The sequence below is a fragment of the Pelodiscus sinensis genome, chromosome 1 (assembly GCF_052426305.1).
Source record: "Pelodiscus sinensis isolate ZL-2025 chromosome 1, ASM5242630v1, whole genome shotgun sequence".
NCBI lineage: Eukaryota > Metazoa > Chordata > Testudines > Trionychidae > Pelodiscus > Pelodiscus sinensis.
In genome coordinates, this window is record NC_143052.1 from 114,030,615 (window position 1) to 114,055,281 (window position 24,667).

The 24,667-nt window shown below is 44.7% G+C and overlaps 1 protein-coding gene across 3 annotated transcripts in view; it reads left to right on the forward strand.

Annotated features, from left to right (window-relative positions):
- The window catches only part of PTPRO (protein tyrosine phosphatase receptor type O), a 227,806-nt gene extending 204,732 nt beyond the window's left edge, over positions 1 to 23,074 (forward strand). For all 3 annotated transcript variants that reach the window (XM_006130258.3, XM_006130259.3, XM_089769519.1), the window contains 6 exons: positions 5,190 to 5,324; positions 6,270 to 6,392; positions 11,820 to 11,974; positions 15,941 to 16,076; positions 19,826 to 19,946; positions 21,477 to 23,074. In XM_006130258.3, the coding sequence (XP_006130320.3) occupies positions 5,190 to 5,324; positions 6,270 to 6,392; positions 11,820 to 11,974; positions 15,941 to 16,076; positions 19,826 to 19,930 (654 nt within the window). In that variant the 3' untranslated portion in view covers positions 19,931 to 19,946; positions 21,477 to 23,074. The remainder of the gene's footprint in view (positions 1 to 5,189; positions 5,325 to 6,269; positions 6,393 to 11,819; positions 11,975 to 15,940; positions 16,077 to 19,825; positions 19,947 to 21,476) is intronic.
- Positions 23,075 to 24,667: the final 1,593 nt, after the last annotated feature.

Sequence of the window (24,667 nt, forward strand, 5' to 3'; positions counted from 1 at the left end):
TCTATTGGAATGAAGACAGTGAACCAGAGATACAGGTTGCAATGGATAGGAGGAGTGCTGACCAGCACCCAGTGACTAAGAGGTTAAAGTAAGGTAGGTAGCAAGGGTGTTGGCAAGGGACCAGAAGACCCAATCGAGAGAGAGTGCTAACATTTAAACTGGATGAGATACTTTGCCTTCTTTCTTTGTGTGGAAGGATTAAACCAGGAGTTGAGATGCACAGAATGATTTAAACTCAGACAGGACTCCCATGCCTCCAAAGAATTCGGGGCATGGAAGTGGACTGAACCAAGAGAATATCATGAATAAGTAAAGGGAAAAAGTGAATCTAGTTGTGATCAGGGTATTTTTTTTATTTTGTTGTTTCGTTTGAGCTAATCTGTGTCAATCTATGCCTGTCCTACCCATATACCATCTAAGAATTGTTTCAAGAGATTTTCTGTGTTTTAATTTGTTTTCTTTAGTTGCTCTGTAAGGGTATGTCTACACTACAAAGTTAATTCGAACTAACAGCCGTAGTTCAAATTAAGGGCTGTGTAGCCACTTAATTTGAACTAGTTGGAGGCTAGCCCTTCCCAGGTTGCCCTGGTGGCCACTCTGGGCCAAACCAGGGAAACTCTACTGTCCTCCTCCCAGCCCCGGAGCCCGTAAAGGGGCACGGTCTGGCTACAGTGCTTGTGCCAGTTGCAAGCCTGCCAGCACCCAGCCAGCAGACCCTGCACCTGGCACGGCATGAGCCAGCCACCCGCTGCCACCCAGCATGGCGGCCCCCAGGAGCCAGCCCAGGGCCGCAAAAGGCGGGCGCCCGCCTGGTCTAGTGCGGAGATCGTGGACCTCATCGAGGTTTGAGGGGAGGCCTCCAACGTCCACAATCTCCGCACTAGGCACAGGAACGTGGCTGTCTACAGCCGCATGGCTGCCAGTCTGGCCACCAGAGGCCACATGCAGACCCGGGAGCAGGTCCGCTGCAAGATTAAGGACCTGCAGCAGGCCTACTCCAGGGCCTCCCAGCCAGGGGCTGACCCAGAGGTCTGCCCCCATTATGAGGCCCTGGACCGCATCCTGGGGGCTCACCCAGTCCGTGCCCCCCCGGGTGGTGATCGACCCCGAGGCAGAGGGACCCGTCCTTGACACAGAGGAGGAGGATGCTGAGAGCCAGGAGCCTGCAAGAAGCCGACCCAGGACCCCCAAGGCACCCCACAGAGCACATCGGCTGTGTCGTCCGAGGCCGGGGAGGGCTCCACATGTGAGTGCCGTCATGCTCCCCTTATGTGTATGGGGGGGGATGAGGGAGCCCAGGGACCGTGCGCCTGGGCCTTGCCCACCATGGAGCAGCAGCTGGGTGTCATGCAGGGGCCCTGGCCCGTTCCCCACACGCTGACCTCGCCTTGCCCGTTCCCCACACAGTTTCACCCACCGTGTCCCCAAGGAGAACTGACCACTGCTCTTGTTTCACCACAGCCGCAGCACCTGGGACTGCAGGGCACACCACCCCTCCTGCAACAGCCACTCGCATCCGGGCCAGCAGGCGCACCAGGAACCAGGAGGACTACCAGCGGCAGCACCTGCGGCTAATGGAGCACCAGCTCTGCACCCAGGACCGCTGGGTCCGGGAGGACCTGTGGCTGCGGCTGTGGCAGCGGAGCTTGTAGGTGCTGGAGGAGCAGAGCCATGCCCTCAGAGATCACCTCCAGACCCTGGTGGACAGGTTCCTGCCTCCTCCTGCTCCAGCCCCTGCAGCCGCCCCAGCTCTTGCTCCTCCTCCCACTCCTGCTCCCCCTCCTGCTTCCTCCGCACCCCCCATCCCTCCTGCCCCACCCTCCACACCCACTCCCCCCCCGAAGCCCCTGCATCCTCAGTGCTGTGAGACGGAAGAGCCAGCAGGACCCCCAACCCTGAGCTTTCCCTTCCCTTCCTCTCCTTCCTTCCCCTTCCAGCTCCCTCCTCCCAGGTTTCCCCCTCCCCTCTCCCACCCTCATTCCTCCCTTCTCCCACCCCAGTTATGTACAATAAAGAGATTTTTTTTTTTGGCAAAACAGGTGTTTTTATTTTACATTAGGAAGGAGGGTTAGGGAGGGGAAAGAGAGGAGGGTGGAAGAAGGCCCCAGTGGGGCATGCTGGGAGAGTTCAGTCCTCCCTCCTCCACCTGGAAGCTCTCCCGCAGGGCTTTCCGGATCTGGACGGCCCCCCGCTGGGCCTCCTGGATGGTGGTGGTGCGGGGCTGCACGTACTGGCCAACCATGCAGTCAGCCTCAGCCATCCAGGCTGGCAGGAAAGCCTCCCCCTTCCGCTCACATAAATTGTGCAGCACACAACATGCTGCTACCACGGGAGGGATATTGTGCTTGGCGAGATCGAGGCGGGTGAGGAGGCACCTAAAGCATGCTTTCAGTTGGTCGAAGGCCCCCTCCACTACAATGCGGGTCCTGGTGAGCCTGGCATTGAAGGCTTGCTGGGAAGGGCTGAGGTGTCCCATGTACGGCTTCATGAGCCAGGGCTATAGGGGGTAGGCCACATCCCCCACCAGGGAGACGGGCATGTCCACGTCCCTGACCCTGATGTGGCGGTCGGGGAAGAAGGTCCCGGCCTGCAGCCTCTGGCACATGGAGGAATTGCAGAACACCCTACTGTCATGTGCCTTGCCGGACCAGCCCACATTTATGTCCATGAACTGGCCCCAGTGGTCAGACACGGCCTGTAGGATCACGGAGAAGTACCCCATGCAGTTGATATACAGGGAGGCCAGAGCATGGATGGGGATGTGCGTCCCGTTGATGGCCCCCCCGCAGTTGGGGAAGCCAAGGGTGCCGAACCCCTGGATGACCACGTCCAGATCGGTGAGGCAGACCACCCTGCGGAGCAGCACCCGGTTGATGGCCTTGACCACCTGCAGAGAGACACACCAAACCGCGAATCACTGGGGCACCCGTGTGGCAGAGAGTGTTCGTTCACTGGCACTGCCCCGCACCCCACACCCGGAAGCAACCCCCGCTGCGATCCTGACCGCCATGGGCAGAGTGTAGTACAGCCGGGACAGACTGAACCCTCCCATGCAAGACACTTTCACCTCCTCCCCCGCCATTTTCCCTGGGGCGGCCCATCCTCTCCTTGCAGCCCTCCTCCCCCTGGCCCAGTGGCCGGTGAGTGCTGAACCTGCATGAACACTGCTCTGATGGTGGATTTCCCCACGCCGAACTGGTTCCTGACGGATCGGTAGCTGTCCGGCATGGAGAACTTCCACAGGGCGATGGCCACACACTTCTGGAAGGGGATGGCGGGTCTCACGCGAGTGTCCCGTCACAGAAGAGCAGGGGTGAGCCACTCGCAGAGCTCCAGGAAGGTGTCCTTCTTCATCCTGAAGTTCTGGGTCCACTGTTGGTCTCCCCAGCACTCCAGGACGATGTGGTCCCACCAGTCGCTGCTGCTGTCCAGATTCCAGATGCGGCGGGGTATGCTGGTGTCCTGGCGCTGCTGCGGCTCCTCCACGGCCCCCAGGGAGGCCAGGGGGAAAGGCAGGGGGCTGACGTGCACCAGACGGTGCCAGGCAGCCTCCAGTCATTGCTGGCAGACTTGCAGCAGCAAGTCCAAAAACTGGAGCAGCATGCCCAAGGTGAGCTTTGGCTCCATGGTGCCAATTGTGGCGGCATCCCCAATGGGAACCACCGACACAGGCAGGCGGAGAGGAAAACACTTTGCTGTCCCTCGGTGAGGTAGGCAAGCAAGCGGAAAAGCTGAGAACCGGCTGTCCGGGGGGGTCCCTTTAAGCACGAGCCTCAGACAGCAGCCACACAAAGCAACTACTGACCTGATGTCCTGCCGGAACCGGTTTCAGCTGCCCTTAAATGTGACCCAGCGTCCCATCAGTATGGATGTGCTAGTTCAAATTAGCAAAACGCTAATTCAAATTAGTTTTTGGGTCTAGATGCGTTATTTCAAATTAACTTATTTCGAATTAACTAATTCGAAATAAGTTAGTTTGAATTAGCGCTGTAGTGTAGACATACTCGAACATCTAGCAGCCAAGTATGCTTTATCGAATATATCTTTTTTTGTAATGAAAATCACTTCCGAAGATGATGATTTGATTCTTGTGTCCTTGAGAGTAACAGGGGCTTGTGTGTGTATTTGCCTGCCTGAGACTTAGGGGTCATTTACCAGAGACTGCAGCTTGTTTTTCTCTTTTTTCTTTTTTTTAAGCTCTTTTGGAACAAAAAAGCTTTGGGTACCCCTGGGGGAGAATTCAAGTGTTTACGCTAGGTTTTAGAGAGAAAATCACTTGACGGTGGCAGCTACCCCCGTACCAAGTCAGCGAATCTGTGGCTGGCAGGGGGGAGAGGGGTTGTAACCAGAGCCTTAGAAGCAAGGTATATTTAAAGTCTTTGTGAGCCCCCACCTTCTGCATTCAGAGTGCCAGAGTGAGGAACAGCCCTGACACAGGTACAGTTAAAATGCACAGGAAGCAAGACAGGAAAATGGGGTGCAAACTTAGCTTCTATTTTCATGGCTCTGTTCTTGGCTTTACCTTTAAAAAGTTATGACTTTTAGAGTAATCTTTTACTATTATTTAAGGCCTAATACTACCAGGTAATTTACTGATTTAGATCTTGATCTTGCAAACACTTATGCACAACTTCCTTGGTTAAAATTCAGCGGATGAATCATTTCTTTCTTTTCTATTAAATTTAATTCACTAGAAGTGCTGCTTAATTTATTTGAGGGACAGGGCAAGATAAGGATGTGTAGCTACTGTACTTGGGAATTCACAGGATATTATATTTATTAAAACCTTGTTTAAAAACAGCCCTGATGTTACATTTAATTTTTATGCTGTTTATTTTTTGCACTTTGCTAACTTTGGACAGTGAATTTACATTGGTATCTTTCACTTTCTGTCTAAACACGCTTTAATTTCCAGGTTCTTCTGTAAAAGAACCTCCTCAATCTCTTTGGAAATGTTTTGATTTTTTTTTAAATTTTCATTGATTGAAAACCAGCAAACCAAGAAACTTTATATAGGCTTCTTCACATCTTAGGAATTACTTTAAAAAAGCTCTCTTTGAATTTTGGACTTATACGTTAAAAAAAAAATGTAACTTTAAAAACATGTGGTAAATATAGTCCCGAAGGAATTTTATGTTCCGAAGGGTCCATGAAACGCAGTATATTAATAAGTTGCATCTGTCTTTCAGGGCTATAACTCACCACAGGAATACATTGCAACCCAGGGGCCATTACCAGAGACAAGGAATGATTTTTGGAAGATGGTCCTTCAGCAAAAATCACAAATCATTGTTATGCTCACTCAGTGTAATGAAAAAAGAAGGGTAGGTAACATAATCCTATGTGCATTTTGTAAGGACATAAATAATTTCAGTGGTCACGTCAGTCTGACAGCTGGTGGTTGGCATCTCTGAAATGTGTGATGGTCCCAGATAAGTCCTTATAGGTGTGTAGCCACATCACAAAAAACTCCTGTCACGATTGGCACTGGTAGTCCCGTGGAGTGGCAGTTTCAGCAGAGAGGCAGAGAATTGTCTGGGCATGGTGACTGAGAACCATTGAGTCAAACTGTAAACCTGGTATATAATGGCACCCACTTCCAGCCAGGAGGCGCTGCAGCAAACCCTGCTCCAGCACCTATAGACTGAAATGAATTCTTACTCTCCCTTCAGGTCAGCATATTTCTGGGGCAGCATGAAGGACCTGCCACAGCCCATGCTGTACCCCTTCTGTGGGTGAATAAAATGCTTATTTCCTAAAACTGTAGTTCTGGCACGTTTCAAGCGAGAGAACAAAACAATGCTAAAATTAAAGATGGCACCAGTGATTTCTCTTCATTGAAGCGGGCCTCCAAATATTGTGTCAAATGCTAATTTACTGAGAACAAAACAACATGCTGTATTGCATGTCTCCAGTGCCACTGTTACAACAGATATCAATGTAATAGCTATTCTTTCATAAAGCTGTGATAATCAATTCAACAGTGTTGGCCATAATATTTGTAGGATCCACATTTGTTTCCCATATATTGTCTTTGCTATCTGTGCAAATGGATAGAACTAACATACATAGAAATGGCATGCAGCTTTCAATAGTATTTTAATAATAATGACAATAAAACATTTTTTCAAAATTGAATGTTAAATATAATAATCATGTGCTCATATGCATCAGAGGCCTCTCAAAGCAACTTTTTTCACTTGTTTAAACACCAAGCAAAAATGTGCTGTGTTGAATTTGATTGTACTGTTGTTTTTGTTTCCTTCTAGGTGAAGTGTGATCATTACTGGCCTTTTACAGAAGAGCCTGTTGCTTACGGAGACATCACAGTAGAGATGCTTTCTGAGGAGGAGCAAACGGATTGGTCTTATAGAAACTTCAGAGTCAGCTATGTAAGTGACAATGAAAGATGTTCCGTTGCTCAGCCCATCCTGCAAAATTTGGATCCATATCTCTCTCACGCAGCATAATTCAGAGTGTTCAGACCTTGAGTTTTGGGGCAGTTAGTTAGAGAGAGGGGGACCAGCAACAACATTCATAAATCAGATTTGAAGGATATTTTGATCTGAGGGTTTTAGTTCAGGCCCTTCTCCAAATTCTTTCCATCCCAGGCATCTCCAGACAGTAGGGTCCAAAAAAGGATTCTCTCTCTAGTCTAGATCCTATCGGACACATGTTCACACTACAGAATCCCCCGCAACAATTGCTGGGCTGGGAATCTTGCTGCTTTGGTGCAAAGGAGCACTAATGATGCCCTCACCTGCAGTTTCTCAGGAAGATTCTTCAGTAGCGTAAACCTGATGCACCGCCCAAAGTGTGATGAGGCCCTGATCATGACTGGGGTTTCTAAATGATAATGTAGAACAAATAATTAATTATAATGGGTTTGGGGGGTTTTTGTCCTGTGTATCAGACAATGATCCTTTTTCAAATAGAAACAGTTCAGGGCCTGAAAATAAGAATATAGATGTTGAGGAATATTGTTTGTAAAGGAGGTAATTGCACATTATTCTTGGCATTCTTTTGATCCCATGTCCCTGAAATGCTCTTGTTTAAAACCAGGTATAATCCATGAATAATATTCCATCTAGGATGACCATATTTTCCTATGCAGAGTACAGGACACATGGAAAAATGTCTCTTATACAATGTAGGTCAACATCAAACAATCAGACAAACATTCAAATTAATGTTTAAGTTGACGGAGACCATATTAAAAAGAAATGCTGCATAGTTGGATCCTTTTTATTTACATGCTTATCTTTAAGGGGTTAGCATTCACACGGAGAAGGGTAACATGCACTCCTATCCCCACACGCAAGGCGAAGTGACACACGTCCACATCCATACAATTCTCTCACAAAGGCGTGAACAACCGATCCTACTATCCCTGCCCAGTGCTCGGCACCCTCCAAGCCTGGTTGCTGTCCAGGATGGGCGTGTCTCTCTTGGTACCTAGCACTGTACCTTCCTACATGTTGGGGGAACACACGGTCATGCACTTCTGATTTCTGCCAGGGTTCACAACAGAATTGGAAAAGATAGGGATTAATATGAAAGTTGAGAGGTGGATAAGCAACTGGTTCAAGGGGAGACTACAGCGGGTCATATTGAAAGGTGAACTGTCAGGTTGGAGGAAGGTTACTAGCGGAGTTCCTCAGGGATCAGTTTTGGGGCCAATTTTATTTAATCTTTTTATCGCTGACCTTGGCAACAAAAGTGGAAGTGTCCTGATAAAATTTGCGGATGACACAAAGTTGGGAGCTATTGCCAATTCAGAAAAGGATCGGGATATCATACAGGAAGATCTGGATGATCTTGTAAATTGGAGTGATAGCAATAGGGTGAAATTCAATAGTGAGAAGTGTAAGGTTATGCATTTAGGGTATGTCTACACTACCACCCTAGTTCGAACTAGGGTGGTTAATGTAAGCAACCGAAGTTGCAAATGAAGCCCGGGGAATAACGGTAGTTCGGATTAGAGAGCCTAATCCTAACTACCTATTCCGTGCCGCGTGTAGCCGCGGGCACAGAGTCCGAGCTACCGGGGCTTTAAAAATGCCGGCGCCCAGCAAGATGCAAATGAAGCCCGGGATATTTAAATCCCCCGCTTCATTTCCAACTTCGGTTGCCTACATTAACACCCTAGTTCGAACTCGGGTGCCAGTGTAGACATACCCTTAGGGATTAATAACAAGAATTTTAGTTATAAGCTGGGGACACATCAGTTGGAAGTAACGGAGGAGGAGAAGGACCTCGGAGCCCTGGTTGATTATAGAATGGCTATGAGCCGCCATTGTGACATGGCCGTGAAAAAGCTAATACGGTCTTGGGATGTATTAGGCGAGGTATTTCCAGTAGGGATAAGGAGGTGTTGGTGCCATTATACAAGGCATTGGTGAGACCCCATTTGGAATACTGTGTGCAGTTCTGGTCTCCCATGTTTAAGAAGGATGAATTCAAACTGGAACAGGTACAAAGAAGGGCCACTAGGATGATCCGAGGAATGGAAAACCTGTCTTATGAAAGGAGACTCAAGGAGCTTGGCTTGTTTACCTTAACTAAAAGAAGGCTGAGGGGGGACATAATTGCACTCTTTAAATATATTAGAGGGATAAATACCAGAGAGGGAGAGGAATTATTTAAGCTTAATACCAATGTGGACACAAGAACAAATGGATATAAGCTGGCTAGTAGGAAGTTTAGACTTGAGATTAGACAAAGGTTTCTAACCATTAGAGGAGTGAGGTTCTGGAACAGCCTTCCAAGGGAAGTAGTGGGGGCAAAAGATCTATCTGGTTTCAAGATTAAACTAGATGGGTTTATAAAGGGGATGGTTTGATGAGATAACATGATCTTGGTAACTAATTGACCATTCATTATCAGTGGTAAATAGGTCAATGGAGGGATGACAGGAGTTACTATAGAGAACTTTCTGGGTGTCTGGCTGATGAGTCTTGCCCACATGCTCAGGGTTTAGCTGATCGCCATATTTGGGGTCGGGAAGGAATTTTCCTCCAGGGTAGATTGGCAGAGGCCCTGGAGATTTTTCGCCTTCCTCTGTAGCATGGGGTACAGATCACAGCTGGAGGATTCTCTGCATCTTGGGGTCTTCAAAGTATTTAAAGGCTTCAATATCTGAGATATAGGCGAGAGGATTATTCTAGGAGGGGTGGGTGAGATTCTGTGGCCTGCACTGTGCAGGGGGTCAGACTAGATGATCATAATGGTCCCTTCTGACCTTAAAGTCTATGAGTCTATGAGAATGAGACCAGCAGGCGTCTTGGCACTATGCAGGGAAAGGATGTGATGGGAGCTGCTTGCGGTTGCATAGGAAAAGAGAAGGGAAGAAATGACTTAGGCTGTCCTTGCAAAGCTCTCTCCCCTCCCTTCCTCTATGCTCCATTCCTGTGTGGCTGGAAACAGCTTGTCTCTTCCTGCCCTATTAGTTTCTAAAAGGACTAACGGCTGCTGCTGGCCACCGAAATAACCCAGCCATCCTATTCTATGGCTGTGGTGCAAGGGGAACGGGTTAAGCCCTAAGGTTTAATTGTGCAACAGGGCTCAGAGAACCTAAATGCAGGGGGCCTTCCGTGACCTTAGCCAGAAAGGAGGCTCAGCGTGGAAGAGTTCTCAGGGGATGGAGCAGCCTCGTGCTTCCGGGGAGCAGGACCCAAAGCAGGACGCAGGTGAAGCCCCTGCTCTGGCAGCTGGTGGAAAGCCTCCATCATCAGTGTGAACAGGCTGGAAACTGATTTTCTCCCACCATTCCAGAGCTTAGCTTCCCAGTGGGGCTTTGGCACATGCAGGGCTTGGCTCCTCCAGGCCAGCGCCCTGGGCCGTTCCTGAGGGTGCCAGCCCTGTCAGAGGCAGCGGGGACAGGAAGGAACCTGCCAGCTAGTCTGTCGGTGAGCTGAGCGCTCCTACCAGGAGCTGGTAGCAGGATGTGCCCTGTTGGAAGTGGAAGGGGATATGGAAGAGCAACAGGGGCACAGGAGAGAGAACTGGTAACTCAGGGAGAGGACAGTGAAATGGGGAGCACATAAAGGGCCAATGGGTGGGCAGCAAAGGCAACATGTAACTGGCCACCGCCTGGCGCCTGCCTGCACTCACTAACCATCACAGCATGCAGTCAGTGCTGGCTGGAAATAGGAGGGGGAAGGGGCCATGCTGGCTGAGAGCTGGCACGTGGGGGTCTGCACTGAATGGCCATCGGGGGAGTGGCTGACCCTGCCCATTGCATCTTCATCCTGCCATCAGCCTTGCACACCCACCCCACTTGTTGGCCACTGATCACTCCCCCAACTCACCACTGGTGGGTGAGCAGCTGTCCGGTAGGGATCTGGTCAGCACCTGGGTCAGCCAGTAATGATGGGCTGGTGGGGGAGAGACAGAAAATACTTGCCAATTTGCCTATCTTTAAGAAAAAGCAGGACACCTGCAGGAGGGCTTAAATACAGCACAGTTCTTTTAAAAATGGGACATCTGGTCACCCTAATTCTATCCCTTGTTGCTGGGTAATATGATGTTTTGCGGTAATAACTGATCAAGGCAGAGATAGAAGGGGGAGCCTAAAGCACAGCTCAGTCTTTCAAACACTTGTGCATTGGTGAGAGTAAGGCACAGGCAGTAGTACAACTAGGAATGGGCAAAATGGTTGCAGAAAGGTAATGTGTTAGAACTGAATCAATACCCAGCCATCCTTATGCATTCCTGTATTTCCTTATTTAGGCCAGAAAGTTCTTGAGAGATTTCCAGCTTATCAAACCCAGGAAGTACAGGAAATTTTTTGTGACGATCAAATTTCTGAACCAAAGGGCTGTGTCTAGACTGGCCAGTTTTTCCGGAAAATCAGCCGCTTTTCCGGAAAAACTTGCCAGCTGTCTACACGGGCCGCTTGAATTTCCGCAAAAGCACTGACTTCCTACTGTCTGAAATCAGTGCTTCTTGCGGAAATACTATTCTGCTCCCGTTCAGGCAAAAGTCGCTTTTGCGCAAAGCTTTTGCACAAAAGGGCCATTGTAGACAGCTCAGATTTGTTTTCCGCAAAAAAGCCCCGATCACGAAAATGGCGATCGGGGCTTTTTTGTGGAAAAGCGCATCTAGATTGGCATGGACGCCTTTCCGCAAAAAGTGCTTTTGCGGAAAAGCGTCCGTGCCAATCTAGACACTCTGTTCCGAAAATGCTTTTAACGGAAAACTTTTCTGTTAAAAGCATTTCTGGAAAATCATGCCAATCTAGACACAGCCAAGGTGTTTGGATAAGCATCCAGATTTTTAGGTATCTATTCCAATTTCAACTCTGCCTTCCAATGCTTTGAACGACACTAATAGTTCCAGCAATCATGATCAGAACTCACGCAAGAATAGGGGACACTTTTTCTTTAGTGTACTTATCTCAAAGCCAGATCCTTGTTTGTAGAAACACTGATGTAACTTTCTAATCTATTTCAATTGGAGCAGTTAGAATTTTTGATTGCCAAATGTTTTTTGTTTTTTTAATTAAATCTGAATGTTAAAATTTCCAAGTTTCTGGTCTTTCCAAAAAATGGGGTGAAAAGAAAGAGAAAAAGGAGAAACAAAACAAAACTCTCAAACCATTCTATTTTTTATATGCTTTAAGTTTTTATAAAAGGTATGAACTGAAAAAAAATTACTTAGAGCACAAATAATTTGAAAATTTTCACATGTAACCTTTACCATTTTGGACTAACCCTTATTTCATTAAATCTGCATTTGTTAATGTATTAGTTGGACTGAATGTGACTGCACAGGTAATATGGATATGAACATGCTGTTTTGGGGTTTTTTTCTCTTAGGCTGATGAGGTGCAAGATGTGATGCATTTTAACTACACTGCCTGGCCTGATCATGGTGTTCCTCCTACAAATGCTGCAGAGAGCATTTTGCAGTTTGTACAGGTGGTCAGACAACAGTCAACGAAGAGTAAAGGCCCCATGGTCATACACTGCAGGTAAAGGTTTAATTTTCCATTTTCCTTTCATGTGTAACCATTCAAATACATTGGCTGTGTCCAGATTCAGGGGTTTTTTCGAAAAAAGTAGCCTTTTTTCGAAAAAACTTCACCTGCGTCTAGACTGCTGCCACGTTCTTTCGAAATTAAATCGAAAGAACGCGGCTTTTCTTTCGATGGCTCTTTCGAAAAAACCTTTTTTTGAAAGTGCTCTTTCGAAAAAAGGCGTTCTTGAATGCAAACAGGGGTTTTTCGAAAGAGAGCATCCAGACTGCCTGGGTTCTCTCTTTCGAAAAAGCGGCTTGCTTTTTCGAAAGTTCCGCATGCAGTCTAGACGCTCTTTTTCGAAAGAGGCTTTTTCGAAAGTATCTTTCGAAAAAGCCTCTTTCGAAAGAGGTTTGCAGTCTAGACGTAGCCATTGGGAAGAACAGTGGAGGGAGGGATTTCTTTCCACTTCTCAGGTGCAAAGGGTTATACTTTTAAAATGTCTTATGTAAACTCCTGGCCATGTTGCAGTGTATGAGAGTTTTGCCATTGCTTTTAATGGGGCCAGGATTTCATTCTGTGTCCGTAGATGTAAGGAGACAGGGCGGAGAGGGCAACGGGGAGGGGAGGGGATCGGGCACATATTCTACAAATTTTTATCAGAGACTAAAGTATTTACAGGTCAAATCCACAGTTGAGGTAAATTAGCATAGCTTCACTGATGTCCATGGAGCAGTGTTGTTTTATGTCATCTGATGACCTTGCCCTGCACTTCCATCTCCATGTTTTTGCAATTCGGATGGGAAAAATCAAAACAGTCTGTCAAACAGGATGCTGTTTCCCTACAGAGATGTGCTCTTGTAGATCATCATTTTCAGATAATTTGGCCTTCGGTACACAGCATGGGGAGTTAAACCCATGAGCAGGCAGTAAGCTATATTTTTCTTTTCTTGAGGACAGCATTTTTTTTTTATATCATCACTGTCACTTCCACTGATCGTCATCATCAGGCTTCTTTTAAGACCCTATTGAGCTTTCAGAAGGCAGGTGCTGCATTAATGATTGTACCAAATTGGTTCCTGATGTAAAACCATTGTAGTGACATCAATGATGAATTTGCCCCACGGTGTACAATGGTAAGACTACTCTTGGTTATGGTAGATTATTATAAGGTTACACAGTAGAAAGAGGTGTGTAACAGACCAGTTACTGTGTGCTCAAACTGCTAGGCAGAGGGGCCCACAGGATTGCTAGCCCACTGGGCAATGTGGAGGGCCTCCTGGCTCCATGCTCCACAAAAGGGTGAGGCCTCAGGCCAGAAGGAAGAGACTGGGCAAGCCAGGCCTCAGCTCCACCTGGAGCATGCCCCCCTATTTGCCCTCAGAGCCAGCCAGAGTATGCAGCATGGGGCTCCGGTGGTGATTCTAAAGAGCCCAGGTTTCCAGCTGCTGCTGCTGTCTTACATCACCCATCCTAAGGCATCAGCTTGCAAGCTGTGAAAATGTGTATATGTGTGTGTATAGACACAGTTATGCTACAGGCAAGCAATGTCAGAAGCTTCCAGCATGACTTCCTCATTACCGAAGTGGTGTTCTGGAACTTTCTGTCCTTTGCAGTCACATAGTGTGCCCTAAATAACCATTATGTTACTCAACAAATAGCCTCTGACTGTATCGCCCTTTCTAGTCCCTCATGAGACTTCAAGAATTCACTAGGAAGTGGTGCAATAGCAGCATTTTTCATTTCTAATAGTATTCAGTCCTGCAACAATCCTTGTGAGTTGTTCCACAGAAGGTACTAGGTTAACCCATGAAGAGTAGAGCTGCAGGACAGAGTCATGATGCAAAACTGAAAGTGACAGTGGTAGTCTCAAAGAAGGGAGTTGTTTATAGCATTTAATTTCACAGCCCTATACTTAACTTTCTTGCTGGTCCATACTTTGCGTTGGGAGTGTATGGTGTCTAGCTGAGCTACACTAGAACATCAGTTTGGTATCTTACCCTTTCATAAAGATTCACCTTGCAGAGAAATGTGGTTTTGGGTAGACTGCTAGAGTACAGTGTAGGTCTTACAGAGCATAGATGGAAGTAATGATTTCATGAAATCAGTGGGAAAAATGAAGCAGTTAATATTTTCTGGATACTTTTGGAGACCCTTAATATTATTTTCTAACTTTAATGAATGCATGACAGTGTCTATTACTGGATTTATTAAACTGATGACCTCTTAGAGTCATACATTTATTTTATCTATTGGATTCATTATTTGCATCATGTCTGCCAAATTCATCAGAGTGGATTAATTGATTTATGATGGGACAAGTCAAGTTAATTAGATCAGAAGTCTGTGATTGGATTCATGAACTTTTGCCCTATCTCTGCCATATTTATGAAATTAATCAGTTATATTGGATTAATAAGTATCCTACCAGAATCCCAGATATGTGAAGTTCTATGTATCTGCCTACTTAATTTATGCCTATTGCCACCTCTGGTCATTTTAAAAGTTTACTCTAGATTTATAAACAATACTTACCAATTTCACATACGGTTGTATCAAGAATGTGAAAACAAATGGTTTGGCTTTTGGAATGTTGGATCTGCTCCTGTTTACATCAAACTATTCAGGCCTAATACAATTAAACTAAGATTTTCAGACTCTTTCTCTAAAAAACCAATATATTGTGTGTGAGACTTTCTCTTTCTCTCGCCCGTTCCATCCCCTGCTCCGCCCCTCAAAGTTAGCCTGTTAAATCCATATTTTGGCATCTAAGTAAATAGCCTGACTTTTAAAAGTACTGAATACCCAGCCACTGAAAATCTCTTCTGTGGCCCTCAATGCCAGTCAGTGTCCCAGTGATCATTTCCCAAGACGTCTATTGACTTGGCAAAGCTATGAAACTAAACTTTGTGGAACTGCAAGTGTAACTTTGCTCATTTGCTGTAGGCACCACAATGTAGGTCCATCTGAATTCACAGATACAACCTAATTAGGAAAAATGTAAGGTGAAAAAGAGTTGGCAATACACTGCAATCTCCATACTCTAGGTGTCCCTAATTCAGGAACACCTGTAATATGGACCCTGGCAGGGGGAGTAGGAAGCAGCTCTATGCATAGCTGAGGGAATGGCAGTGTACCAAAATGCTCTGCCAGAGGCTTTTCCCAGCTGCTCCTAGAGTGGCAGGAGATGGTGACAGGGAGCAGAGGGGAATGTGGAGCACCAGATAAGCAACCCCACCCTCATCTCCCTCACGGCCTCCTTAGCTTGGCAAAACCTTTAATTCAGCAAACCCTGTTGCTCAGGGATGTCGGATTAAAGAGCGTGTATACGGAAGAAAGATGGTTAGTGAATGAGAGAATTAGAGAGGGACAAATTTACACAATCTAATTTGGCCCAAAATATCACTTTGAAGGGCTGAGTTTTTTATTCCAGATAGTTTCAGCCTGGCAGAACTAATCAATTGCCTATCAGACCTTCTGTATAACTATTATAATTTTTTAAAGAACAGTGAAATAACTGCAGCGCCTTAGTCTGTGTAATAGTAATAGAAATGTAGCCGTGTTAGTCTGGTGTAGCTGAAGCAAAATACAGGACTATGTAGCACTTTAAAGACTAACAAGATGGTTTATTAGGTGATGAACTTTTGTGGGCCAGACCCACTTCCTCAGATCAAATAGTGGAAGAAATCTTCCACTGTTTGATCTGAGGAAGTGGGTCTGGCCCACGAAAGCTCATCATCTAATAAACCATCTTGTTAGTCTTTAAAGTGCTACATAGTCCTGTATTTTGCTTTAGTCTGTGTAGTCTTTGTAAATGAACTGTGAATTATTCTGCGATATATATTTGAAGGATTAATCAACATATTTTCATCAGGATGATCTTCATATTTCTGAATGACTGCACAACATTTGCTTTCTGTATCCCACAACCACTCATCCCCTCCACCCCCAAAAAGTAGTAACCTGTCATGTGTGTTACAGTGCTGGTGTGGGACGGACAGGAACCTTTATAGCATTGGATCGCCTTTTACAGCACATTCGTGACCACGAGTTTGTAGATATATTAGGGCTGGTGTCTGACATGCGGTCTTATAGGATGTCCATGGTACAGACAGAGGTATGAATTTTATCTTCTTGTATTTTCAAAATGATAATGCATTAAAAATACCATGTTGAACTATCATAACTATTTCATGTTCTTCTCTAAAGTGCATGCTTAGGCCCATCTCTGTTGCAGAATGTATTGAGCTTCTGACACAGCCTTGTAAATAGATAAAATTGCCTTCTCCATGCTAAATGTGTAATATTTTCACATTTTTATGAGTCTGCTACCTAAACTGTCAAGAGATCATGGAAGAGCAATGTAGTTACATACTGAATGAAACATTCTAAAGCAAACCAGCTGGTCCCATCTTCTAAGAAACTCGTTTGAGCTATTAAAATAGAAATGAATGAGTTATTTAAAATACACCATTTTGAGAAAAAAACATTAGACTTGATCCAGGGTTTAAATGACCTATAGGACTGGTGGTAGGGTCAGACCACTATTTGGATCCATTCAAGGAAGTGTCACCTGACTAAGCTGATGATCCAAGAATTATAGTGACAATGTGAAAATTGGGGAAAAAAACAAACAGAAGGTGAGGAAGAGGGGAGACTCAACCAAGAGGTTTCTTCCCCTCCCACTTCCCTCTCTGTTTCTTGGCTAAAGCTCCCCCAGCTCCCCACAATCCATTTTGATGGCTTTCCAATTTTCCTGTTGTTTCCAAGTTTCATACTGGCAGCCAGCTGGCTGGTTCCCTGCTGCACTGGCATTTTAGCAAAGCATGGCTAGGTTCTATCCTCTCTGTTCCTAATACGTGCACACACTCGCACACCAACAGAAGGGCTTTGTAACACCGTGGAGAGCTAGATGAAGATTAAAGTGCTCCAGGAACTGGTGCCTGTAGGCAGGATTCAATAGGGAGAGCAGGATCTGACCCACTGATGCTGTGCGGGAGGCACACCTGCTTTATTATTTTACTCAACAAAGCTTGCTCTAATGCATCCTGACACATAAGAATATCTTACCTCACAAGCAAGATAGCATCCATTTCTATGCTTGCCAGCCCTGACCTCTTTGGGCTTTTTCTTTTTAGAGTGGGCTTTATAAAGCTGTACCTAAACTTGACCACTAGGTGTCAGTGTAATTTAAGAGCTGTCAGGATGGATCAGCCAGAGCGTTGTGAACCATTGATTACAAAATTTGAAACCACAACAGAGCTCACCTGGTTTCCTGTTTCCTTCCAAACTGGAAGCTTGGCCAGGTCCATCAAACAGTTTACAAACAGAATCAATCCCATGCGAGTTTAGAGGAGAGATGAGCCTGAATCAAAACCCGGGATCCTAAGTTGAGGTTTGAAATCCAGTTAAATTTGAAATCTGAATTTTGAGCTGGCTTTTGGTCCAGGCTACTTAACTTTGGGTCAAGGGGCTCAGGTTTTGGGGCTGAAAAATTGCCGTGGAAACATTCAGGCTTAGGCTGGAATCCAAGCTCTGCAATCCCAGCCACAACCATGCCATTGGCTTTCTATTTCTGTGTACTGTAGATGTTCCCCTGTTTGTAAGGAGCTGAACCAAATCCTAGGGTCTGAACTACTTTGGGAAGGAAATATGAAATCCAAACCCCGATTCTGTGACTGGTAGCCATCTCAGACCTTTTAGTCTGTGCCACATTTTGGGTGTGTACCTAAGAGGGTATTACAAGGAGGAGGGAGAAAATTTGTTCTCCTGGACCTCTAATGATAGGACAAGAAAGAATGGGCTTAAATTGCAGCAAGGGAGGTAGGTTTAGGTTGGACATCAGGAAAAATTAGGAAGGTTGTGGAATCTCCATCTTTGGAGATACTTAAGAGCAGGTTAGACAAACATCTATCCGGGATGATCTAGATGGTGCCTGGCCCTGCCATGAGCGCAGGGGACTGGAACTGATGACCTCTCGAGGTCCCTTCCAGTTCTAGCATTCTATGTGTTCCCTTGTGCATAAGGCCCAAAGAAGAATTGATGGCTTTATCAAATTTTGCTTCCATTTACACTGGAATGAGGCTCACTGATGAGACTTAGAATTTGAAGTGACATGGATTATTATTTAGAAGTTCTGATTAAGGTCAAGGCAATGTTGTACTTAATGCTCTACACACACATAATGAAACGTGACCCTTCTAGTGTAAATATTTTGGTGGTTGATAATTTCACAATCAGTAAGTGTTAAACACTGAAGAGAAACCATAAGTTTTTAGCTGTTTGTGACATGTCACAAGTGATGGAGAGACAGGCATCGAAAGCCACCAAGTCTGACTTTAATGTGCCTAAATTGAAGGAGTATGATGCTTTAAGATTTAAGGACATAGTTTCCAGCAATAAGAAAATAGGGATTTTGTACAGAAGCTCCTTGATGTGCTGAAGTACTTCCAAAATTACACACACACAAATTGCTTTACCTACCACTGAAATCCAACTGTGGCTCATGGAAATGTAGCAGTTGTTCAACAGTGCCCTCCAAAGCTACCCAGACGGGTTGCAATTGCAGGGGCAATTTAAAAGGGTAGAATACAAATAATCAATTGTAAATTGGCAAGCACCATGAGTTAACATAACTAGTGCTGCAAATCATACCGAGGATCTTGTAGGGTACGTCTACACTGTGGTGCTATTTCGGGTTACTTCCAGTATTCCAAAATAGCTATTTGGGGTCTTGACAGCACCCCCGTTATTTCAAAATGATTTTTGAAACAGGCACGCTATTCCAACATCCCTGTAAAGCTTGTTGCATGAGGAGTAAGGGACATTTTGGAATAGTGGTTTATTTTGAAATTTGGCGCTGTATAGACAGCGCTTAATTTCGAAATAGGCTATTTCAAAATACACTCTAAATAAGCTACCAGTTTGCATAGCTCAAATAGTATAGCTTATTTTGAGCTAAGGGTGCAGTGCAGATGCATCCATAATGACCAGAGATGAGAAGAACTGCAGTTTTACATCTCACCAAAAAAGCTTCCTTTATCACAGCAGGACATTACTACCACAGGGGAGCGGGGGGAGAGGGGGGAAGAGAAGGAGGGAGTGCCACCTGCAGTATCACCAATGCTGCTGCTTGCATCTGGAGTCTCTATGGAGGGCTCCCTTCCAATTGCTGAGAGTGTTTCATTTGCAAAATCTGACAAGACAGTAGCCAAGATGGCACGGGGGCTAATAATTTAGAGTATAAAGCCAGAAGGGACCATTGTGATCATCTGGTTGGACCCGCTGTGTTAGAATTTCCCTGATTTCATTCCAGTTTGAACTAGAGCATCTCATGGGGGGGAATCCAGTCTTGATTGAAAAACTAGCACTGATGGAGAAGCCACCACAATTCTTGATAAATTATTTGCTGTTAAAATTCTGTATTTTGTTTCCAGTCCAAATTTGTCTAGCTTCAACTTCCAGTCCTTGAATCTTGTTATAACTTTGTCTGCTCAATAGGAGAGCCCTCTCATATTCAGTAATACCAGGCCTGACTTCTTCCTTGTTTCTACCTTCATTCGTTTTATTGCCTTTACATACTTCATTACTCTCTTTAGCAGACAGAACCATTCTCCAGGTGTCATAAATTCAGACAACACAACTGTCTATTAATTATTCAGTTAATTAAGAGTCAAGAATTGTGACATGGGTGGTTCTGATGAGCTTTATGCTTCCATTAGTATTGTATAAGCTATTTTCTTGAATGAGGACACTGCTTTGCAGCCACCGTAGTATTAACTACAGATATTATTTAACAATCCATGTGCAGACTATTGTTATCAGATGTTACTTTACAGACTATGTATGTTTGGTCTTTCCTCCCAGGAACAATACATTTTTATTCACCAGTGTGTGCAATTGATGTGGCTAAAGAAAAAACAGCAATTCTGCATCAGTGATGTCATATATGAAAATGTCAGCAAGTCCTAGTTCGGAATCGCAGGTGGTGCGTATTGCTGCGACACGCCTTCAGTTTTTCTCACGATTGATAATCCCGGTTACCTGGCAACAATGGGGGAAATGAACGTATTATATCAGGACCTTCTTTTCACCTTTCCTCAGACACCAAGAATTCTACCTTGGGGTGGAAGCTTTCTATGCCTGATCACCTTCCACCCCCATGGTAGTGGTGGGCAGAGAATGAGAAGGCATTCCCTTATGTTTTTTAGCATTTTAGTGCTTCTTTTGCACTCACCAAACATTTAAAAAAAAAAAAGCTGGCAAAAAAGCTGAATGAAACCCTCTACCAGTGTTTCATATTATTCTAATGAGGTTGTTGCACTCTCCTAAGGTCAAAGGGGAAAATGAAAGTGAAAAAGTTATAAGGGGTTGTCATTGGTCACTCACGAGTGTGTAGGTGACACTTGTCATCTACAAACTGCCAGACTATCTGTGCCAATTGAAACCCTCCCTGTAATTGCTTTATTCTGGCATAGAGACAGCTGGCAGCCAATCAAGTCCAAGAGTAAAAGGTGAGGAACTTACTAACATGCTATGGAAGTTGTTACCTGCACTAACACTGAGAAATTTACCCAGACAGCTTCAGTTCACTTAAGTGAGACAGGAAAAAAAAATGTTACAAAACCAAAATGTGCCGTCAAACATCTGACAAAGCATGGCCCAAGGAGTCAAATGCTGAGGTCCTATTCCCAGCACTGCCATTGATACACTGTACGTTCTTAGGTGCATCAGTTAGCAACTGTGTGCCTCAATTTCTTCGCTGGTAAAACTGAGTTAACGATGATGAACTAACTTTGTAAAGAAAGAGCTTAGAAAGCACAAGTTATCTGTATATCTGTGTTTCACTATAGAATTTATTATATCAACTTTGGACCCTACTTTCCTTCTACTCCCCAAATTGTTCCTTTTTTCCCCCCTCTCCTTCCCTTTTTTCCATCAAGTCAGCCAGACTTTTGTCACCAATGTATTTATCTTTTAAATTGTGTTTCCAACTGAACTGGGGTGGGGAGATGGAATTTTCTTAAACATATATGCATAAAAGAATTAGTAATTGTTTGGTGTACCTAACCTCTGTTGGCCAGAAGCTGGAAATGGGCAACAGGGGGCCGGATCACTTGATGATTATCTGTTCTGTTCATTCCTTTGGGGGCACTTACCACTGGCCAGTGTCGGAAAACAGGATACTGGGCTAGATGGACTGATTCAGCATGGCCGTTTTTATGTAACAATCCCAGATTAGAAACCAGGGCCAATAAAGTGACCAGTGATTTTGAGTCTCTCTCTTTTTGGATGCCCAACTTGCCTGATAAAAGGGGATTGCTGAACACTTTCTGAAAAATTAAGTCCCATTAAGGATCATCAAGTTTTGCACCTGATACCACTTGTGGGTTTTCAATATATTGACCAGTATAGCCTGGATTTTTGTTCCTCTACAGAGCGCTGGGTAAAACTAAAACTAAAAGGCTAATGTTATGTATCACTTACAAATAGAATCCATTTGCTTTGTTTCTTCCAGATGAGACCATGAAGTACACCCATCTTCCCTTGCTTCAGATTTTTTTTGGGTCTGTTTGAACTGCTAGCTGTTTTGCCATGGAAGGCTACCGCTTTGCAGAGTATGGACAAAAAAAAGAAGCTACTTAAAATTGTAGAAGCACTGGGGAGACTTAGCCTTAAAGAGCCTGCAGTGTCTTTTGGACTGTTTAATTTCTGGACATTTTTTAAATACTGGACCAAATTCCACTAAAACAACAGGATGGAAAAGCTACTGAATATGTGCACAAAATACAGTATTCCAAAAGGGGTTTTTTTTTGTTGTTTTTTTGGTTAAAAATTTTCTGTGCAGGTTGGGCTTAAGGTTAAAGTAAGTGCAATATTTTTTTAATGGCTGAATCTGTATAAAGAAGAGCTTTTTTTGTGTGTCACTGGTCTGTGCTGAAGTCCATAAGAGAACAGGCATTGTTAGTATCTAATAATACCTCATTAGTGAATACGAGGCACATACAAACAAGGATTGTGGATTTTGTGACGAGGAAACGGGATATTGATTTGACTCTGTTTACAGCAGCAGCACAGAGGTTCTGTGCTTTAGTGAAGTAGGAAGAATAAAATACCCAGGGCGCTTAGTGAACAGTCTTAAAATCCAAACACTATAGCTCAAGGCTATAGTAGAAAGAACTACATCAGAGAAGCTTCTGTTGGTCTGGTTCTTGATTGTGCACCTCTTAATTAAACAAACAGCAGGATCGTTCCTCACTTTACTCCTTTCAGTAATGTCCCTAATCAGGTACATTTTTAAGACTGAAGCTAATCAAAGTGCAGAATTGGACAACTTTTAGACTCTGTTGCTGTAGCATTTAGCTGTCTGAGCAGTCTATGGTGCCTATACTCTTGATTTGTTTGTTTGGGTTTCTTTTTAATATATTTCCCTGTGTAAAATGTGAAGCTGATTCATGATGAGGGGGGGAAAAATGGTTGCTCTAATCATGAATACAGCAGCATCTCTATGACGAGCAGAGAATTCATGGTGATATGGAAATGAAGGTTTTGGCATGCTAAGGAAATTATTATGGCTTCATTAGTAGGATGTTATAAAAACATCAGTATGGATTCCTGCAGGGACTTATTGGGATTGGGTTTTGTTTTTTTTTTTTTGGGCTGTCAGTTTTATTTCTAGTCAGCATAATTAGGTATGTTACATTCTTTTTGACTTTGTATAATCGCGGTACATCATTGTGTATTGTGACATGGATGCTTTCAGAGTGGATGTTGATGGCATTTTTGTAACCTGTTGCTTTGTGTCACCTCATTGGAAGTTAGAAGCAATGGTACTCAATGTAAACAAGAAAAAGTGATCTGAAAGTAAACACATTGGATTGCTAACCTGTGAAAATGTCACTATGAGCAAGGCTGGTGCTTTCTGACTCCTATCTGTGCACCACAGCCCCAGCAGCTGTTCAAAGGCCTGAGCAGAATTTGTGATCATCTTTTTTTTGATGGTTTATTGGTACAGCTCTATTCCTCTCTCAAACTGAGTACTTGTGAAAGGGTTCCTGACTTGCACAGGTGAAAGCTATGTGCTCTGATCACTGAATGGGTGGCAGCAGCTTGACTTTCCCCATGTATTTATTTCCTGCCAGTGTGTATCAGGTTGGTCATGGAGGGATCATCTCTATATAAGCCAACATCTAAGATGCTGCTGCTCTGTTAAAAGCTGGATTCTAGCCCTCATTTTTTTGAAGTGGGGTGGTTAAGCTGGGCTCTTGCACCAGCCCTGACAATCGTGGAGACCTGTCCCTGAAGCCAGCTCTCCAGAACCGGTAACTGCCCAGGTTGCAACTATGCAAGCTTCTACTGCCCTACTGCTGTGCCTGAACTGGGAGCTGAAGGCCTCATCTCTGTGCTACAAATGACAATGAGCGTGTCATTTTCTCTAGCCTGGTTATTGCATACAGGTGTGTCAGCCTCTCCTCCTCTAAGCAAAATTCACACTTATAAACCAGTACTAAAATCCCCAGAGCCATGCAGTCCTTACCACAGTCTTGTATTGTTGTGTGTATGTCAAGCCTTCCTGTGCTTGCCTAAGTAGTATGAGCGGTCTCATTTATATAACCACATGCACAGAAGGGTCTTTGTTCAAGAGGAGACCTGAGTACCTTAAGGGTGGGTTGATTCCTTACAAATGGGCCTAAGTGCAGCAGTCACAGCTGAAGTTCAAATACCCCCAAGAGTTGGCTCCAGGCTGGTCAGTTGTCACACTGAAGATGGGTCTGGCACCAAAATTAGGTTCAGACTGCACCTTCCAGTTCCCCACAAAAGTGCAGGGGTGTTTGGCACTGGGATTTGGGTTCAGCCTCCTCTCTACACTGAAGCTGCAAACTAGAGTTATGGTTCATGCACATTTAGCTGTGTGAACTTGAATGGCACAAATTACACTGGTCAAAGAAAGCGTTCTGAATACTTGTTTATTTTTGTGCCATTGTTGTCCATGCCTCATCAATTCTCTACAGGCTTCCTTTAGAAATGGAAGGTAACTAAATCTAAAGTATCACAGCAAAGTTGGCTCTTAGGTCCAGTCTGTGCCTTGTTATATGACTGTAGACTATACCCTGAGAAGATTTCCCTAATTAAACATAGATAACCAACTATCACCATTGGTACAAACCTAATAGCAGCCAAAAGAGGTACATATCACATCACCCTTTTAAGCTATTTTCTTGTTGATAATTAATAGAGGTCAAATGGTTATGATGAAAATCTTTGTGAGGGGGGTGTGCTCACAGAAGCTTCTGTGGGGCTGTTCTGTGATGATGATTCTGCTGACACTCCCCATCACCCTGAACTACTGAGCCAGAGTGTCTGGTCTCCCCTAGACAAGGCACAGAGCTGGGATAACCACCCAGCCTGTAAGCAATAGACACTGAATCACTTCAGTTCTGGGGCGCAAAACCCAGGAAACCAACCTCCAAAAGGAATCAAAATCCCACCTCAATGCATTTTTCTCTGTAAAAGGTTTTTTTACACAAAGCAAGCTCCTGAAGATGTTTATCCTCTTTATCAATGAAAGAGAATATGCACACTGATTGTCTGCCCCCACCCCCAACAATTATTTACACTGGGCTTGATCAATCCTACTGTTTCATTTAATAAAAATCACTTTAAGTGGTTGCAAGTGAAAACAGATCAAAGTAAATTACTGCAAAATGA